The 21,845-nt window shown below is 25.5% G+C and overlaps 3 protein-coding genes across 3 annotated transcripts; all 3 read right to left on the bottom strand.

Moving 5' to 3' along the window:
- Positions 1-7,835: 7,835 nt before the first annotated feature.
- On the bottom strand, positions 7,836-9,073 carry LOC145828733 (histone H3-like). Its single transcript, XM_082936487.1, has 2 exons — positions 9,062-9,073; positions 7,836-8,252 (listed from the first exon to the last, which is right to left on the bottom strand). Exons 1-2 carry the CDS (start codon positions 9,071-9,073, stop codon positions 7,836-7,838), a joined length of 429 nt encoding a protein of 142 aa, XP_082792613.1.
- A 102-nt stretch (positions 9,074-9,175) lies between these two features.
- On the bottom strand, positions 9,176-9,553 carry LOC145829393 (histone H2A). Its single transcript, XM_082937170.1, has one exon. The coding sequence runs from the start codon at positions 9,551-9,553 to the stop codon at positions 9,176-9,178; it is 378 nt and encodes a 125-aa protein (XP_082793296.1).
- Positions 9,554-11,201: 1,648 nt separating this feature from the next.
- On the bottom strand, positions 11,202-11,513 carry LOC145828731 (histone H4). The gene has a single exon (XM_082936486.1). The coding sequence runs from the start codon at positions 11,511-11,513 to the stop codon at positions 11,202-11,204; it is 312 nt and encodes a 103-aa protein (XP_082792612.1).
- Positions 11,514-21,845: the final 10,332 nt, after the last annotated feature.

The raw sequence follows: 21,845 nt of genomic DNA, 5'->3' as shown, positions 1-21,845 counted from the left end.
CGTTTATCAAATTTACTAACACGTGAAAGCTGTGTGAGAGAACATTATCAAAAGTAAGAGGTAGTTCAAGGGTTTTCAATAAATATAAACATTTTCGTTAAAAATATTAGTTTTTGCACGAGAACAGTATATTAAAAGATTTTATGTTAGACCAGGGGTCGGCAAACTGCGGCCCGCGGGCCAAATGCGGCCCGCGAAGGGTAAATCTGCGGCCCGCGAGCACGTTGTTTTTTTGAATGGAATGCGGCCCGCGAGAGAAATTTCTGCGGCCCGCGAGCTACTAAATGTGGCCCGCTGAGCAAAAATAAATTTTGGTGAATTTTTTTTCGGGAATTTGGTTCAGATTAATTAATATCGTTTTAAGTACCTTAATAACATTTTAAAACAATTAAGAAACTATATTGCTTTGACTTGAAATTGTTAAAAAGACAGATTAGCATTTGACAAGTGATTTTCTATCAGTTTCACAATAACTTTCTTATTGCATCTGTAAATTTTTAGCTGAAAAAAGAAGTGCTTGGATGCAGTAGGTTGTTTATTTAACATATATTTAGCTATTTATATAACAAACTAAACGCAAATGCTTTCCATGTAATGTACAGTACTTAACTAAAATTTCTTTCTGTATAGTTCAGGTATTTTGTTTAACATGTAATCAGTACCTAAATTCTTTAATAAATGTTTTATCACAGTAATTTATATTTTAGTGTGCACAAAAACATTTGAAATAGCATAATAATAAATAGGTTTATTTTATTTTCCATTTAAAACATATTAAATTTCAGAAGGATTGTGTGCAATTTAAATTAATTGCTATAAACACCAATGTACACAGATGTTTAGAACCATTTTTTAAACAATTTTTTTAAATAATTAAGTTAGATTTAGTGAAGTTTAATCATATATATAATTTTTTTTCTACTTGAAAATCTTAGTGTTTACAAACACTTTTAAAACAGTATATATGCAGAAATAAAAATTTATATGTTATGTAAATTGGTAGGTATACAGTTTCATTTTTCAAACAAAAGTTTTTGGTAGATCGAATTTATTTCTTTGCTTTCCACCCTAATATACATATATGCTATTTTTGTAACTACGTATTTAAGGTATATTATATTTAGTGATGGTTAATTTAATAAATTTAAAAGTTGTTAATCAAAATAAAATAGTTCAAATTCAAGCAATTAAGCAACTTAACTTTGCCACAATATTTGACTAAGTCAGTCATTGAATATTTTTCAAATTTCAGTCTAATTTAGACATTATTTTAGTATATACCTTGAATTGCTTTTTTTGTTCTAAATTTTAAATCTAAGTTATCAGGCTAGTTTTTGGCACTCATTCAAAACTTTTTTGCTTTGAAGAGTGGCAAACAAACTTATGATTTATGTTTTGTTATACTCACAGTTGTGGTTATGATTATAATATATTTAAAGTTTTGCAGCTGCTATACTTTGAAATATTATTTATACTAATTTATAAGTGTGAACAATCAGTGTTGACGTAATACCTTGAATTTGACAATTTGCTTACAAAAACCTGGAAATTGAGATTAAAAAAAAAAGAGTTTTAAATGTTTTTTTCTTTTAAAGCTACAGATGCAGAAATGAACAATATAATTTTTTTGTATGTGATTCAAATGATCCTTCCCTTCAATAATTTCATTATTAATTCTTTTACCATTTTTTGCGTTATTTGATAACTTAGGATACAACTTAATTTACAAAAAAAAAAACAACTTCAATCAAGCTATTGCACGCAGAAAACTTTGATTGTAAATGTGTGTTAGACTTTAACTTAATTTTTTTTGTGTAAGTTTTTTAGAATCTAAATTTAATCTATAACTTTTGAAGGTCAAAAAATTGTAGAAAAAAAAATTGTCTGTGGGTTTTATTTGCATCTAAAAAGTCAAAATCTGTTATTAGTTTTATGTTTCAAAGGTTCGTTTATCTGAAACTCCAAAAGTTTTGACATTGTTTCAAGTGTCATTATATGGCACCACATTTCATAGATAACTTGTTTTTTTTTTTTGTAGTACCAAGTTAAGTTGCTAAAACAAATGTTTTAAAATGTTTTCAGTTCAAACGGTATCTCCTTTTTATTAATTACTTTTGCTACTTTATAAATGCCTTAAAAAAAATTTATGATCAGTCTGTAGTTACTGAAGATAATCATGCGCTTTGTTAAAACTGACGTAAGCATTTTTTCGTTTCTTGCAATAACTCCTAACCAACGTTTTTATATTTTTATAGTTCGTCTTATATTTCACATTTACTATTTATAAATGCAAAATTTTTATTGCGATGAAGATTTGTTATAATGCTGAAAAAAAAACTTCTTTTTATTTAAGGGTTAATAGTTTTTCATTTTTTCATTATAAATATTAAAAAAACTTAAATATACATTCAAGCTGACTTATAACGTTTATTTTTTTGTTTATATTTAATGTGTTAATAAACTTCGTTTTTTTTTTGTTAACTTTGTTATAAATAGGGTTGCAAAAAAAAATGCCTAGTTTAGAAATTTGTGTACTCAGACTAAATTAAACCTCTTTAAGACATTGTTAAAAACTCAGGTCTGTGTGAAATTTATTTTTCAAGTACTTTAAGTAAATCTATCAATACTCATAATAGTTTTATGATTGTAGTGTAATTTATTTATTGTAATTTATTCTAGGCTACGTACATATTTTGTACATTTTAATAATGGTAATATTTTAGTTAGTTATTTATGCTTGATAAACAGCAATTTTTAAACTTTTTTAACTTTTAGTAAACTTAGACTGGTTTTATATTACTCAAACATTTTTAGTTGTTAAAGTGACAACTATGTAAAAGACTAGTTAATTAGTAATAAAGAGTTCGAGCAATAATTATGTAAAAAAGTTTTAGGTTTCTTCAATACAAATAGGTTTTTTTTTTATGTAAACTAATTACTGAATTTTTAAAAGAGTGCAAACTTTTAAAAACTTATAATTTATTTTCAATAATTAACAGTTTTTTATATGAATAACTAGTTGATAACATAAAAGAATGTATAAAAGTCACTCATAAAGTAATTCAAGCTTGGTTTTTATAAAAATATAAGTAAATATTAAGTTTAACTATTAACTGAAAAAAATAGTACGTAGTTTATTAAGAATTAAATGTATTAGTCAATGTAAATGTAAATCCTTTTTTTTTTTAAATAAATAGTCTATGTAAAAATAAAAGCAAATATTAAACTTAATAAAAGTTAACTAAAAGTGTGACTAAAACTAAAACCAGAAGATTATTTAAATGTAACTAAAACCAAAATTGCGGCCCGCGAAGTTTTTTGAAACTTGAAATTTGGCCCGCGAGCACCAACTGCCTGCCGACCCCTGTGTTAGACATAATACAAAAATAATCAAGGTTATATTTTTCATTTAAACAATAGAATGGGAAAAAAAACTGATTAAGTTTTATCGCATTTGACCTTCAATTTAAATAAGAAACTAACGATATTAACTTTCAAATCAAAAAAAAACTTAACGTTATGATTGGTTTACAATGTTCAAAGTTCAGATAAACTAATTTTGAAATAGTTGGAAAAAAACTACTTAGAAAACTACTTACTTAAATAAAAAATTCTAATTAATATAAAAACAGCTGTTTTTGTACGTAATACTTTATTGGCTACGGTGTTTTGCTGCTCATGAAATATAAACAGCTCTACAGAGTCTGTAAAAGACTAGTGTACAATTAAAAGCATACAAAGTTATGTATTTATGTCTTAGATGTTATTACAATAAACATATTTTGACAATGTAAAATTGACAGTAAAAAACAGTTATTCAATAAACTATTGCGTACAAAAACAGTGGTTTTAGTTTTCCAATGGGCCATGCTTGTTAAGATAAAATATACTTAAATTTCACCTAATAAAAAATACTTATATAAATTTAAAAACCAACAGAAAATGTTAAGAAAAGTTACAAACACTTATGAATTGAGTTGAACGGGAAATTTTAAAACCTGCAGAAAGCTCGTCTTTTGCTCTTTATTATCTCTCAATTTATTTTGCCTTTATCAGTTGTTTTTTTAAGAGCAATTTGATAGCTAACTTTTATCTGAGTCACCAAAGAAACACTAAAACTGTACTTAATGCTTTTAATAAAAAAACTGGTTTTAAAATCAAAGTAATTATTACTTTGGTCTTGGGTTAGTCTATAGTAGTTTTTTTTTTACTATCAACCTTTAATAAAACTGATAAAACAGTGAATATGTTTAATGTGCAAGTAATAAATACTTATATTTTCTTATATCAATTCTAATTTCAACATAGTTACTCTGATTTTTGATGGGGTGAAACTTTTGAGTGTTATAAATCACTTAGTCTACCCTGTATAGAAAAGTTTTGATTTACTATTGATGTAAAAATTGACAAAAAAGTATTCGCTTTCGAAAAGTTTAATAATTTATTGTTAGAAACAGTTTTATTGTTATTATCTAAAGTTTGAAAACTAATCACTTAATTACGAAGACAATTTATCGCTATTGAAGTTACTAATACATATTCATTAAAAAGTTGAAACTAAAAAAAACTTTATTCAATTATTGTTCGGAAGCCACTTGTGACTTTATTAAAAACTAAAAACTTTCACAACACTTTAAACTAAAACTATAAAAGGTTTTAAACTTTACAATTTTTAGTTTTCTCCTTTTTTTTTCACTATTTTCAGGTTAAAAAAATTAATTTTTTTTTGAGTAAGAAATAAAAACTAAAACTGGTTTACTAATCAATGCAAATTTTGAAGCTGCTGTGTAAAAACAAATCATACATTTACTAAAATTACCAGAAATTTTATTAATTGTTTTTTTAGAATACACAACCGTAATACAACGTTATGTGCACAATATCACAACTGTAAGTTTACAGTTTATTTAAAAAAAAAAAGTTTTAGCTATGTTTAACACGATTATCAAATTTTCTAACATGCAAGCTGATTAAGAACACATTATCAGAAGTGAAAAGTAGTTTCAACGGTGTTTAATAAACATAAATAATTTTTTGGAATATAAGCTTTGCATAAGAAAAGTACCCCAAAATATTTTGTGTGGGATGTAATTAGGGTAATCAAAATAATATTAGGATAAAGTTTTATTAACAAAATAAAGTAAAAAGTAAAAACCTTCTTAAATTTTATCGCGTTTTACATTTATTTAAAGAAAAATTCTATAACTTGCAAACTACAAACTTAATCTATATATTTGAGCTTTGAAAAGCTAAAACTATGACTATCATGAACATTGAAAATGTTTCAAGTTTAATATAAACCATTACGAAAATACTTGACGAAAAAGTTTTTTGTTTGATAAAGTTATTTCTTTGTTAAACATAAAACAACTGCTGTTGAACGCAATACTTAATAGTTTTTCTGCTCATTAAATATAAACAACCTTACGAAATTTGTAAAAGATTAACTTACAATTAAAAAACATGCAACATTATGCATTTATGTGCTAAATATGTTTATTATAAAAGTATATTTGGCAGTCAAAAACGGTAAACAATTAAATATTGCGTACCAAAAAAGTGGTTTTCATTTTCCAGTTTATTCCATTTTCATTGGACTTAACGCATTATTATGTTATTAATATACTATATTAGAAAAATAAATAACATCTAAAAATATAAATTAACTTAAAACAAGTTTTTAAAAGTTTAGCTATATTTAGTACATGCATTGAAAATGTTTTTTAGACATATGCCTAACAAATACAAATAAAAAGCGTTTAGTAGAAAAAATAAACTGTTTACTAATGATATAAAATCTTAACATTTAAAAAAATATGTAGAAATTTAAACTAACAAAATTATTTAAAAATTTTTTAAACAGCCGTAATTTTTTTAGTAAAGTTACAAGCACTTATTAACTTAGTTGAGCGGGAAATTTTAAAACCTGCAGAAAGCTCGTCTTTTTATCTTTATTATCTCTCACTTTGTCTTGCCTTTAGCACTTTTGTTTTTAGGAGCAATTTGATAGCTAATTTTTATATAAGTCGCCAAAATCACCATGCAAGTAAAAAACTTAAATCAAAGTTTTTTCTTTTTTTTGTAAAAGTTTTGTTTAATTAATTATTCATAACTACATTGGTCTTTGGCTACTTCTTAAGTAAATTTTTATATTCTTTTATATTAAACACTCTATATCAAACTTTTTAATAAAGTCAAGCAACAAACACATTTAATGTAGAGTTAATAATTACTTATTCAATCATAAACCGATCTTAAATTTTACATTACGGCTCTCATTTTTGAATGGGAGAAAATTTTAAGTGTTATAAGTCCTTTAAAGTACCCATATTAATAGAACAAAATTCGACTTACTATTTTTGTGAAAAAAGACAAGAAAGTATTAGCTTTTGTTAAGGTATTTATAAAAGTATTAGCAATTTATTATCAAAAACAGTATTTAAAAAACTTTTTGTATAAGAAGTTTGAAAACTATATATTTAACTGCAATGACAAATTAGCGTATTGAAGATACGAAAATATATTTAATTTGAAAGTTGAAACTGAGTACTATTTTCTTCAGTTGTTGTTCAAAAGCAAGTTGCGACTTTATTTATAACTAAAAAGTTACTCAATACTTTAAACTGAAACTTAAAAAAAAAAAAAATTTCCTTTTTATAATTTAAATCTTTCTTTCAATATTATTTAGTTTGTACAAAGTTTAACTTTTTTAACGAGAAACAGAAACTAAAACAAATAAGTTTTGTTAATTAAACATAGTTTCAAGTATACTAACTATTCAGTAGTTTTTTGAAAGTCATTTATTAAATAAAATTATTATCAATATTTTTTAAGTAAATTATTCATAATTGCATATATTCATAATCAAAAATAACTTTATTACAATGTTAGGTTTAGAATTCAATCCAAACTGAATAAAAAATTGAGGAAACACATTGTCGTCTTATATAATGACTAAATATATTATACTTTGATAATAGTTTTGTACAAAATGTTGTTAAATAGAATAAGTTTTAAAATTATTTAAAAATAACATCAAATAGACAAGCATAAAAAGAAAAAAGAAATTCTAAGGATAATTATATTTATATTATATAACATATATAATTAAAATATATGAATGTTATAAGTTTCAAAGCTTTCAACTTTAAAAAAAAATCATATTTATTCCTAAAGCGGCTGTTAAGTCAAACTTTTTATCGATTAATGTCCCAATGATTCAGAATACATTGACATTTTGTACATGATTGAGAGTTTAAGAATTTTTGATATTTTCGCTTGAGCACAAACGAAAAAGAGTAAACGATAATAAAGAGTATAAGAGGAGCACTTTGTGCGTTTAAACTTCCCGCTTGAAAAGGCTTGAAAGCGTTGGTAGTTTCCTTAACTTTTTATTGTAACAGTTATCAAAACACACCTGCTATCACTTTTTAGTCAAAAATTTCTACAAGTTTTATAAAACTTATTCATTTCTTGTTTCGTTAGTTAGCTGAGTTGGTTTACTATAACATTTAGCTGATACAATTTAGATAGGTAAAAAAATTGAAAAATCAACGTCACTCGTTCAGTAACTTAACTTTCTTTTAATTTGTAACAAGCTATATCAAAGTATATCACACAACTTTTCACAAGTTTTGAAATATTTAATCTTAATATAAAAGACAAAACAAACTATATTAATTAGGAAATTTATAACTAAAAGCACACTTATGAACGAATACATATTACATTTAAAGTATAAAAGTTTTCTGTTTAGTTTTAGAATAAATTTCTTTGAGATTCAAAATTTAGAACACATGTATGAAAACCTCTAATTGTTCATGAACAAGTGGCTCTTAAAAGAGCCTGTTCACAAAGAATAATTTAAGCACGTTCACTACGGATGCAAGTTGGATGTCTTTGGGCATGATGGTTACCCTCTTTGAGTGGATGGCACACAAGTTAGTGTCTTCGAAAAGTCCGACCAAGTAAGCTTCAGCAGCTTCTTGAAATGCCATGACTGCACTGCTTTGGAAACGCAAGTCAGTCTTGAAATCTTGAGCGATTTCACGCACAAGACGTTGAAATGGCAGTTTGCGGATCAAAAGTTCAGTCGATTTCTGGTAGCGACGGATCTCACGAAGAGCAACGGTACCTGGGCGGTAACGATGGGGCTTCTTAACACCTCCAGTTGCTGGTGCACTTTTACGTGCAGCCTTGGTGGCAAGTTGCTTACGGGGAACTTTTACTCCAGTAGATTTGCGGGCAGTTTGCTAGGTATGGGCCATGATGGAATAACTGAATTTATCAAAACATTAAGAAATTTATAAAAATTTTCATTGTTACGAACTTAGTCAAAGTTAATGTAAACAATAGCGGCAGCAGAGCGCTTTGTGATATTTTAAACAGACTATTTAATCGTTCCGGTTTGAAAATATTTTAAAATACTTAGCTTAATTTATAAAAATGTAGAATGCTACTCAGTTCAAACAGTTTAAATGAAACTTTTCATAGGAGCATTTTTTTAAATAGTTAGCGACATAAAACTTTTTAGTGTAGTTTTTATAGTTTTTTAACAATACATTAAAAACTTTAAAAAAAGTTTTAGCTGAACAACATAACTTATTTAGTCGCACATATCGCTTTATATAGCTATAGATAAGTAAAAGTCATGCATTAAAAAAATAAGCGTAGACAAACGCTCGTTTGTTTGTTTTAGCTAAAAACTTTTATAACATTAACAAATTCAGAAAAAATAGTATGTTTAATTTTTTCTCTTCGAGTGTGTAAATCTAAGAACCTGATGTTTCAGGATTTAAAATTTATTTTAAATTCTTTTAGGATGAAAGTTTACAACAATAGACAAAGTTTAGTTCTATACTAATTATATAAAGTTTATATATTTATTTTAATAGTTCTTGTAAGAAACGAGTCTTTAAAATGTGTACAATTTTTTTGCAGTGCACTTTACTTTAATTAAGTTTATTTGTTGTATTTACAGCTAGAGCGCTATAGAAAAAAAAATAAAAAAAAGAAACTTCTTTGATTTAAGTAATTGGAAAAAGTTAGGTATTATCAAAACGTTTCTTAACATAATTTTTACCGCCTTAGCATAGATTATACTTTAAGCGTTTTATTAAATCGAATTTTAAAATGCCAAAGGTGGCCCTTAAAAGGACCTGGTTGATAAAACCGGTTACTTTTTCTTTTCGTTAGATTTCTTTGGCAAGAGAACAGATTGGATGTTTGGCAACACACCTCCTTGAGCGATGGTAACTCCTCCCAACAGTTTGTTCAACTCTTCGTCATTGCGGATGGCAAGTTGAAGGTGACGGGGAATGATACGGGACTTCTTGTTGTCACGAGCAGCATTTCCAGCCAACTCGAGAACTTCAGCGCTCAAATATTCCAATACTGCGGCCAAGTAGACTGGTGCTCCGGCACCAACACGTTCGCTGTAGTTACCGTTTCTCAGCAGACGGTGAATACGACCGACTGGAAACTGAAGTCCAGCGCGTGATGAACGGCTCTTCGGCTTGGATTTTGACTTTGCTCCTTTTCCGCGTCCTGACATGATGCTTTAATAGATGGTGAATGATAAAATTTGGCTAAAACTCTTTATTTGTACCAATCGTTACGAACCTCGGCTAATGAAATTTTAGTAACGCCCACTAGTGACTCTGATTTTCTTTTTTTCTAATGTTTTTTGTATCTCAAGGTGCTTGCTTGTTACCAAGAAAACTTAAAATTTTTTAAGTATTTAATTTTAAATTAGGTTATTAGTATATTAAATTTAAGCATTAAATTAAGCTTATTAGTTATATTTAATAATATTTACAGTTTGTAATCAAAAACCAAAATATTTACTAATTTATTTCAAGTTATTTTGTAGTTTTTATTAGATTATGTACTGTGATTAATTTAATTTTTTAGTTAGTTATACTTCGCTTAATAATGAAAAAAATTAAGTTTAGAAAGTTTAAACTTAACACTTTTTACTTAGGTATTCAATATATTTAAATCAATTTAATTTAAAAATAAACAAAGAATATCATACAACGTTTTAGCAAAATTTAAAGAAACAGTATTATTTATTTGTTTCTAGTTTTATATTTTGATAAAATTAATTTAATTACGAAAATCAATTAACTACATAAAACAAATAAGAATTACAAAAATATAAGTTATAAATTAAATAAAACAGCTGACAACAAAACTATATGACAAAAAAAATAATTAAACTAAAACTTCATATCTAAACAGCAGCAAAGCTTTGAATAGTTAAAATTCTTTTTTTTTTATTATTTTTTTTTTGTTTTAACGCTTACAAGCATTATGATAATTGAATTGAATGTAATAAAAATCTGTTTAAAAATTTCACTACTACTTTTAAAACTTACTTATAAAAACAGTTTTTAAGTTATTTAATTAACTAAAAGCTCTTAACCTTTGAATCTTTTTTTACTGTTCTTACTAGTATATAAAAATATATGCTGAAAACCAGTTTAAAGCTTATAAAATTTAAAAAGTCAAGGTACAATTATTCGTTTTAGTATTTATAATTTTTTGCAATTTAATTATAATTATTAAGTTAGTATTAGAATAATGAATAACAAAAGTTTGAAGTGCAGAAAAAATTTAAACAAAAAATTTTAATCAATTTTTTTTAAACTATGAGAGTTACTGTTAAACAATTTTTATTTAAAAATACACTTTATGTTTTTAGATTTGTTAATTTATTTTTAATCATAGTTATTATAACCTAAACTGTTTTGTTCTTAGCACTAAGATATAAATCTGTTAGCGTAAGTAGTTTAAACCACATTTTACGATATTTTTATATAAGCTAGCTTTTAGCTGTTTTTAAAAATACACTTTTTTACGTTTGCATGGAAACAAATTAGTTTAATCAACAGCAGCATAGTAGTTAAAAAAAGCTTATGGTCATTCAGTTGCTTTTTTAGAATAGTTTTTCAGCTAAAAAAGTTGTTTTTAAGTCACTTAAGTATTAATTTATGTAAAGAGTATAGTTTAATGATAAAGAATAAAACAAATTTATTTTTTAATCGTTTTTAGAGTTCCTCTTTCTATAAGTAATCATTCAATTAAAGCAATCTTTTAACAAGTACTCTTAGCAATGAAAACTAAATTACTACTTTGACAGCGCTAAATATTTATATTAATTTGGGTGGCTCTTAAAAGAGCCGAGGTGTTTGATTAAATTAACCTCCGAATCCGTACAGAGTACGTCCTTGACGCTTCAATGCGTATACGACATCCAAAGCAGTAACAGTCTTACGCTTGGCATGCTCGGTGTAAGTGACTGCATCACGAACAACATTTTCCAAGAATACTTTTAGCACACCACGAGTTTCTTCGTAGATCAAGCCTGAAATACGCTTGACACCGCCTCGACGAGCCAATCGGCGAATGGCGGGCTTGGTGATACCCTGGATGTTATCACGAAGAACTTTGCGATGGCGTTTGGCGCCTCCTTTTCCCAAACCTTTTCCTCCTTTACCACGACCTGACATATTGATAAATGAATATTTTCTTAGCTCAAAGGACGGTATATATGCACCTATTACAAAAGTAACGTACGTTAACGAATCGTAGACACTTGAAGCGCTAGAGAGTTATGCAACTATTGAATATATTTTAAAGAAACTATAGTTGTATTAAAAATTATTTATTTTTAAAATAATAACTTTAAGAAGCATTAATATGTTTCAGATTTTATATATTTAAAAGTAACTCATTGTTATGAATTAATGATGGTAAATTTTAATAAATATTTTGACCATTTACTACTGTAAAATACAAATTAAGACTGATTTTTATTAGTCTTAATTGTTGCCTGATTTAAAATATTAAAATAACAAGTATGTTATTAAAAAAAACATTATATGGCTGTAATTTTATGGTAGCACTTTGTTTTACAAAGTATTTGCTTCTGTTAGCAGCTAATTTGGTTATTTTAAAAAGTATAAAAAGTAGTAAATTGATAGCTAACTTATTAAGAAAACCAAGTTTTGTAACCAGTTTTTAAAATTTTTTAATAAATAAAAATTTGATTTTTTTTTGAACTTGTTGTAAAAGTATTACATTTAGAGAGTATAAAGTTGTTTATTTCCTTAATTTGTTTACTTTTTTACATTGTGTTCTAAATTCTGCACAACTTATTTAAATTATAGTTTATTAGCCTTTTTGAATTAAAAAATACTGCATAAGTTTTTTGTTTAAATAGCGAAAATATTTAAGTAACAGTAAGCACTAAATTTATCTTAAACATTTAAGTGATTTTTAGAAGAACGAAGATTGTTAAAATAATTATAACAGTCAACAGCATACTCAGAATTAGGCATATAATTAAAAAGTTATTTAAGTTTAGCGTAATTCATTTTGTATTTAGACACAAGTAGTTTAACTGTAAAAAAAACAAAAAACTTTATTTTGAGTGAGAATTACAGTTGGTTTAGTAATATATAATTTAATAATAAGTTTGATTACTTTCAAGCTAAGTACCCTAGAGATTTTTTTTTCTTTTAGTAACTATTTTATACATACTAAGACTTCTTTTTTAGTTTCGGAGTTTTTTTTTCAAAAACTTAAAACTTTTAGACTTAATATCAGTTTAGTTTATAGCATATTACTGCTAATGTTTTTGTACATAGAAGTACAATAGGTACTATTAAAATTAAGACAAACTACTTTCTGTCATTAAAAATAATTTAGCAGCACAAACTTCAAATCTGTCAGCTTAGTATGTATTATTCTTATGACGAGGTGTCACGTATCTCATAAACATTCCCATTTTTCGAAACATTTTAGTTTCATAGTTTATTTACTTTTCTTTATTTATTGTATTTTATCATACAAGTTTAACAAAAAATATGTTTTAATATTTTTCTGAATCATAAATTACTTTTTGTTTTAATGTTTGTTAGTCTAAAAACAGTTTGCTTTTTCAGTTGTTGTAATAAAATATTAGTTTGTAATATAATCTAAATTTTAAAAACTTAAGCATGTATTGTTATGAAGAAAAAATATTCGTATTTCGATTAATAATTTATTTTTAATCAGTAAAAAAATAAAAATATTATTACTTATTTTAAGCTTTGCTTTTAAAAATATAAGTTTGCTTTAATTAATCTGTACTTACAACAAATAAGCCTGTTGAAAATAAATTGTAATCCAAATTTCGAGACATTGTTCATCGAGCTTTTCAAAAGATACAATAAATTAGACTTCTTTGTTTTATTTAAATAAACATGTATTAGTTGTTGTTATTGAAATAGAAGAACAGTTTAATTTAGTTTGTTATTTTAACATTGTACACATTGCTTATCCTATCCACTTAATTTCCAATATGTTACTATTGAGTGATTATTTTTTTCATGGTTTAAGAATGTAAATAGTTTTACAAGAATGTATAAAAAAGTGTTTTGTCTAAACAACTTAAAAAGTGTTTCTTAATATAAATATTACTTAACTATTAACCAAAGAGGTTTTGAACATATTAAATTAGTTTGAACTAAAAACTATCTTTATAATTCTCTTCAGTTTTTTTTTTTCACATTGATTATCAAGCCATTGGATGCAATAAACATTTTTAAATTAAGCAAAGTTCAAAACACTTTGTTTCGGTTTTTTAATTAACTAGTAGACTGTTAAAGTAGACTACTTGTTAGATTTTTTATTATTATTTATAACTACCTTAATTTTTAGTGTCAGATCTAATTACAAATGTTATACTACTAGATCTCTTTTGTAATAAAAGTTTTTATTCATTTTATAATTTCTTATCTTAAAACAAATTTCTATTTTTTCTTTAAATCTAATTGAAATTACATGGTTGCCACTCATCAAGCTGAGAAAATTTTCCTGACTTTTCCTGACTTTTTACCAAAATTTTCCTGACTTTTCTAATTCAAACTTTTAAATTAAACTTATTCTAAAATACATAATCTAACACTTTTAGCTATATAAAGCTTCCAATCTAACTTTAATACAGGTTAAAAACAATAGTTTTTTGCTGAATTATATCATTAAACTTCCAGTACATCACTTCAACCATCTGTGTATGATTGATGTTTGTAATAAACAGCTCTATCAGCAAAATACCTGTATTATTACCTTATAAATACAGCTTGTCTGAAAAAAGAAACAATTTTTTAGCAAATCCGAGCATAAATGTATCTAGATAAACAAACGACATATAAGGAACATTTTGCAGTTTAATAAAGGATACTTTACTAATTTATACCAGCTGAAGGCATTGGAAATAAAATTAAATATTTTTGTAAATTTCTAGGAAAATTTTGGAATTTTTTTCTGACTTTAAAGGACTTTTTATTAACTTTTACCGCTTGAAGGCTTTGGAAAACAAGGAATTTTGTAAATTTAAACTGACAAAATCTGACTTTTTTATTTTATCAAATTTCCTGACTTTTCCTGACTTTTTTTCAAAACCCCCTATTTTTTCCTGACTTTTCCTGACTTTTGTAATTTTTTTAAATTTTTCCTGACTTTTCCTGATTTCCTGACTTTTCCTGACCGAGTGGCAACCCTGAAATTACCTTCAACTTGCGATACAATAAAAATTAAGGTAAACTTACTTTTTTTTTCTGAACTTTCATTTTGGAAATTTTCAAAGTGTTCAATTTCAAAAAAGTTAGATTAGGTTCAAACCTTATAAGTTTAAAATTTATTTTTGTCAATTAAGTTTTAAACTGTTAAGTTAATTAAATTCAATTAGCTTTAACAAGCATAAACATTTATAATAAAAACCTAAAACGCGTAGATATATAAGAACATTTCTATAGATTATTATTCTAATTTACAAAATAATATGCACTAAGTATTAGTATCCGATTTCAATTTCATACAAATTAAAACAAGTTATTCGGATTATTGAACTATTTTTAATCGTTTCTTTTATTTTTCCGTAATTTAAAATAACTTTTTAACTAGTTCTTAAGTTTCACATGATTAAAAACCCATTTAAAACAACTTTACAAATACTTGTTAAATTATTAGCACGATAACCGAAAGGTTTTTTCCTACACTACATCCTTGGACCAAATTTTTGAGCGACTTTTTTCGTTTAATATACAATACTACTAATAGGTAATTTTTTTGCTTAACACTTTATAAGTTAAATAAAACTAGAATTTTGATATAAAAAATATGGGAACGGGTCTAAATTGCATGAAGGTAAAATCGCATGAGGTTACTAAATTGCACGAAACCAATTTTGCACGAGGGCACAAAATTGCACGAAGACGATTTTGCACCAAGGGTCAATTTTGGAAGAGTTACATTTTTGCACGAGAGTAAAAAGATACATTAAAAAAAAAACAGAAAAAAAAAAACGAAAAAGTAGTTTAATATAAAAAAAAGTTACTGACCGAGGGTTAAGGGCAACAGTGTTAGTAAAATATATAAAAACAACTAATAAAAATTATTAATTAAAAAGAAATTAATAACTATAAAAAAAAAATTAAATAAAAAAGCTACCATCCGAGGGTAAGGGGTAACAGTGATAGTAGAAAATAAAAGTATATAAAAAAAATTATCTGGTGCAAAAATGTCTCCGTGCAAAAGTATCTTCAAGCAATTTTGTGTACTCGTGCAAATTTGACAGCTATCAAAAATAAATATAGTGACTACTAAATTTAAGATTTTCAAATGTTATCTGAATTTAATCTTTGTTTTTTTTTTACATTCCATAGTTATCGAATATAATTATTTATTGGAAAGACAAAAAGGCAATAAATATATTGATATTATCATTTACAAACTATTATTTTGTGTTAAGAGAAATACGTTGGATACTACTAAATTAGAATTAATAAAATTTTAATGAAAATAATATTTATTCATACCGAAATTATCATGGATATAAAACTTAAAAACTCTGGGAAACTTTAATACAATATGTGATTTTTTTGTAATACTATCTTTTTGATTATGCATACTCTTAGGGTTTAAGATTAATATATACATTTAAACTTCAAAAATACTAAATGTGGTATATTATCTTTTTTTTTTCTTTATCATACTCATACTTTAAGAGTTGCCATCTTTGAAATAAAAAAGCTGGCCTGAGTAATCAAAATACAATAGTATTAAGCCTGAGCAAAAAAAAAAATTAAAATGTTAAATAACTGAATAAAAATTATTGATAACCAAGCTTGAATAACTAAAAGAAACATGAAATAACAAAATGACTGTTCTGCAAAAACACAATGAAAACAAACTAGCAAAACAACTAATCTTAGGTTTAGGAAAAATGTTCAAATAATTCAAGTCTGCAAAAAACTTAAAAACAGTCGGAGCTTTTCATAAATCGACAAAAAAAGTTGTAACTAGCCGGAGTTACTTTTAAATTCAAACCTAAGAATAACAAGCCTAAGAATGTGGCAACCCTGACACAATGATTTTAATTTTTCAAGTAAACTTGCTGATGAATCTTTTTTTTGGTGCTTATTTTTTGAGAAATAGTCTATTGAAGACGATAAAAAATCAACAAAGGATCTGGTTTGTAGAAAGACCTTCTGGTCATCGAGCTACATACAAAAAAAAAAAAAACTTTCCCTATTTTTAGTTATGTAACTAATAATTGTTAATGAAAGCAAATTTGCATTACATTACAGGATTATTTATTAAGTCATAGTTTTTATAAAAGACCTGCAATAGTTATTACAATTTGTTATATTGTAAATATTAGTTGCTTGATAAACACTAAAATCTATTTAACATATAAAATTTCTAAAAGTTAAATAAAAGGTTTACTACTAATTTAAAAGCAGTCTATACTCACGACCACTTTAAGAATTTTTTTATTAAAAAATGCAAGTTTTAGGTCTTTATGTCAAAGTTGAAATGAAATTTAAAGTTAAATACTTATAAGGTGTTAACAATTTCTTTTAAATTTAGAACAACTTTCTCTTTCATTAGACCTTAAGAATCAATAAAATACTTTTTATTAGAATTCAGGTTAGAAAGACAACTTTTAGCAGTTAAGTAAAGAATAAAAACAATTTTATTAATAAAAATCATTTTAATATAATCAGTGTTTTAAAGCAGCAATATTTCTTATTGTTATACAAACTCACCTTTAACTAACTATTTAACTTTGTTACTCCTGCTAATATGTATATATAATATATCTATATTTAACTAAAATATACGAAATTTCTAGTAAAAGCTAATAAATATGTTAGCGAAGCAAATTTACTGTAGTCTATAATAACAAACTTTCACAGTACTTTTTTAATTAAACTAGCATATGTTTCTGTGTATAACAATTTAACACACAGAAACATATGTTAGTTTATTAAAGAATTAAATTTGTGAAAGTTTGTTATTATATTCAACTTAACAATTTTTCTATGTTATCATTCTAAACACTTATACATGTATTAAGAAACTTTTCAATCGTAGTATAACGAAGTAGCTTTTAAAACTTGTAGTTCGACAAAATACAAATTGCAAACAAAAAAGTTTAACTCTGAATATTTGTTAAAAGATACCAAATAAAAAACTTCTTTGGGGGTTTCTACATTGTAACTAAATCTACAAATTAAAGTTAAGCAAATAGCTAAACAGCAGTTACGCTGATCTAAAAAGAATTCAAATAAAACCTAGCATAAAAGCACAATTTTTTGAATAAGCTAGGCATAAAAAACTAATTTTTTAATGCTAAAAATTTATCTAGAAGGGCAATCTTAAATTCATATAATCAAAATGCAAAATTTATAAAACCTAAGGACATCTTTATATGAATTCAAAGTAATTTTTAAATAACATATTTTTTTTTAAACATAACTTTCAAGTTTAACATATACACATTTATTTGACCAAAAGTAACTAAAAAAAGTTAAGCTGTAATAGATTGGGATGGACAAAAATTCAAACTCTTATCTTATCAAAACTTATTTTTAAATAACTTTTTTTATTTTTCAAGGTTTTAAGATTCAAGTTTAAAGATTCTCACATAATCTATGAATGGCAACAAGATCTAAACAACGTTACATGCTATTTAATAGTGAAAAAATAATCTTTAAATCTAATATTCTATAGTTAGTTTAATGGAAAAACCTTTTTTAATTTGTTAGATATCTTTAAGTGAAACATACAGTGACTTAAGCATATGAAAAGGTGGTCATACTTCGATGCAAAAAATCCAGCCTGAGTTATAAAAAACTTCCTGACTTACATCGAAAAAGTCTGATTTTGTTTTAAAATTAATTTAAATACGCCATAAAATGAAAGAATTTACTATTAGTCAAGCAGAATTACACGAAACTACCAAAAAAATTATTAGAAATTTAATTTAAAAACAAATATTAAACTAAAAAATAAGCCTGCAAAAATCTTTTATAAAGCATTAATTATGCAAAGAAGAGCCTGAAATTTAAAAAAAAGCTTAAACTGGCCCGAATTTTTCAACAAGCTTGAGTTATCCCGAGTAGCCTGTGTGTGGCAACCCAAATATAAGAAACACCTTGATAAAGTTATCAAAATAATACAGTAACATGCCAACTAGGTACGCACTTGCTAGGTACAAACTTTTTGGGCGAAAAACGCTGTGTGCAAAATTAAATTTTTATTTGGTTTGTAATTAAAATGAAACAAACCTTTAACTAGTAATTAGTTTTATTGTATTAAATTAAAACAATTTCAAACTTAAGGAACAAGAAAATAAGTTATGAAATTACAAACTGTACATCAAATTCAATACTTAAAAGAAACATTGTACTCTTTAAATAACAAACAGTGTAGTTTAAATTTGCAAACCCCATGATTTTAACATATGGATTAATATTTTTAAAAAGTCATACAAATTTAGATAAACGAAAATAATGAACAGTCAAATTAACGTTTACATACCCAGTGATTGAAAAAGAATTGATATTAAAAAGCGATATTAATGAAAATATAGAACACTGCAATTGAGATTTATCTAGAACTAGATTCTTTTAAAAACATTTCTGTTAGTGTAGCTTGTCGTTTGAGTTAAGCAGACATTTTTGTTGTTTTTAAATAAATTTTAGAACCCCAAACTAGCGTTTTGGAATAAAACCATGATCAATGTTTTCATTAATATTTACTTGAATTTATTAATTTCATAATTATGTGTACTATGTAAATTTTAAAGGTGCAAGGAATATAAGATATATTTTAAAAAGTTGTGGGTTGAATATAAACTACATACATAAACACTTATTTAAAAACAAATAAATTAAATAAATACTAAAGACTTCTAAAACTATTTCAAAAAATATGTTTTGTTTTTTTGACGAAGTTTTAGTTTTAAGGGTTTTTGCTATCATTTGTAAACTTTAATAGTTTTTAACATTTTTTTATTAGGCTTAATGTAGCTAATGCGGTGTACGACTCGATAACCAAAAAGTTCCTTTGTACACCAGGTCCTTAGACCAAACTTTTTGAGCGCTTTTTTTTTATCGTTCAATAAACTATATATAATTAAAGACCAAAATTTCCTAGCTACACACTTTTTGTGCTGTGTTCGAATTGCCTAATTGGCAGGTCACTGTATATACTGTTTAAAACATAAGGATAAGTTCTTATACTGAATAAAATAGTTATCATCCTTGTTCACAACGATTCAATGGCTTGTTATTGTTAGTTTTAAATTAACAAGCCAGCTAATTCTTGCATGCTGTATTATATAACTAGTATGATATTCATAACAATAAAAATAATTCACTTCATACCTGATTTGTAGATTTCTTCACATTACGATACCTATAAACATTTTTACTTAATTTTGATACCAAAAAATAAACAACTGTAATATAATATTGTTAGTGTGAACTATTTCGCAATATGTTTAAAAATATATATTTTAAATTACTAACCAGTTAAGTCTGTTAGTAATAAAATAATTACTTTTTAACTAATTTTTCTTTTTATTTACTAATACTTTAATTACATTAACTTGTGATGCCCAGAAATTTTCAATGATGTTAAGAAATTTAGACTTTTCGTTTTAAGACACAAATGAAACAATTTTGTAGGAATATAACAGCAACAGTACTTAATTTATTGAAATTTAAGGAGTTTATCTGTGCTATAAATACTTAATACATAAAATATTTAGATAGAATAAAATTACGTTAACTTAAAATAAATTGAATATTTTCAAATTGTTTGTAAAACAAAATAATAAATTACTTAAAAAATACTAACAAATAAAAATAAATGATCACTATTGATTTAAAAAAAAAGTTATTAAAACAAATAATTTTATTGTTATTTAATTTGCTCTTGGGTTCGCTTCGATTTCTTTCTTACATTCAGCATCTCGCTAAGATGAAAGCGTCTTCGATGTTGCGATCACCAGTTAGGTTCCCACTTATCAACTCGAACATTTAAGCTCTTCAGGTCGCGCTTACAAACATTTTGGCAACGATCAAGTGACCACGCAAAGATTATTTCTGTTTTAAAACCGGCGCTAGTATTAAACCAAAACGGTTCAACAACGCAGTTGGACCCAAAAAAAATTATAATCTCTTACATAGTAGAGCAGCAAGATATAGGAGTCCAACACGCATTTCTTCGCCTTATGACCTAACAAACCAGCTATCAAAAGTTGGACATGTCCGCGCTCCTCGACTAAGATCCTTTGACAAGCACTGAGAAGAGACAACATACTAATTGCTTTGTTATTGCTTACTAGCCCTTCACATATTGTAGTAAAAACTTCGAAGAGAAGGCAACACGAGGCACGGTGATCACATGCATACAAACGGGTTTGACTGCAGTATTTATTACTGGAAAATTATTTTGACATTTATTGCTTGCAAGGTTTTTCACAAGTATTCCTACCTTACTTACCATAATTAGATGATAAAATGTTTCCAGGGCCTCTATCTATATACAATTAGTAATGACTTAAGATTTAAGTTAAATAGTTGCATATGAAAGTCCAACTGTTAAGATTGTCCACACAGTCAAATTTTGTAGGAATCTATTACTTAACACAATATAAACACTTGTTTAAATTTTTAAAACCAGTACTTTTATAATAAGAAATTTTATTTTTAAGATACTCCTTATGAAAATCTATCTATTAATCACTAGTGAATTAAATATACTGTGCAATTTTTGCGAGTTCAGTTTATAAGTTCTATTTTTCTTACATACGCTTCATATAAAAATGTGACACTTAATTTTAAAAGCTTTAAACCTAATCAAAATAATGTAGAACATAAAGAAGTATTATTTTTCAAATATTTATGCTTTTATTTCTATACTTAACAAAAACTTTAACCATGCAAATTTTCAGTTACATTTCTATAACAAAATAGTTATTTATCATTTGGAAACTATGAATACTTAATTAAAATTATTCGACTATTTACATGATTTATTTTATAAAATAAATAGTTTTTAATAATAACATGTTCAGTAAATTACAAGAACTTAATTAAATAAAAAAATTATATTAATTTATGTTAAAAAAATAATAGTTTAAATAAAAACAAACGTTTCAGCGTCTTAAACTTTTCAATATATAAGCGAGTTATAAAATGAAGCGATAAAAACACGATATTTAATTGATGTATTTTAATTTTGTAGTTTTCTTCATAATTGATTTTTGTTCTTGCCTGTAAATTATGTACGTGCTGGGTCATCTGCTGTAAGCACTTATGTTACAGGTATCTTCTCGACAGTTCAAAAGCACATTTGTATTCATCAGAATTTTCAAAACAGAATTATTAGTAATGGTTTAAAACAAATCTTAAGTTCCTAATAAAAGCAAACACTTTTGTTCATCAGCTAAAAATCTTGGTTTGTTAAGAATCCTATATTTCTTCTTTTTAGGTTTTGTG

This window comes from Thalia democratica, chromosome 2 (assembly GCF_965202585.1).
Source record: "Thalia democratica chromosome 2, ktThaDemo2.hap1.1, whole genome shotgun sequence".
NCBI lineage: Eukaryota > Metazoa > Chordata > Thaliacea > Salpida > Salpidae > Thalia > Thalia democratica.
The sequence above is the reverse complement of the archived record's forward strand: the minus strand, read 5'-3'. Positions and strand labels throughout refer to the sequence as shown.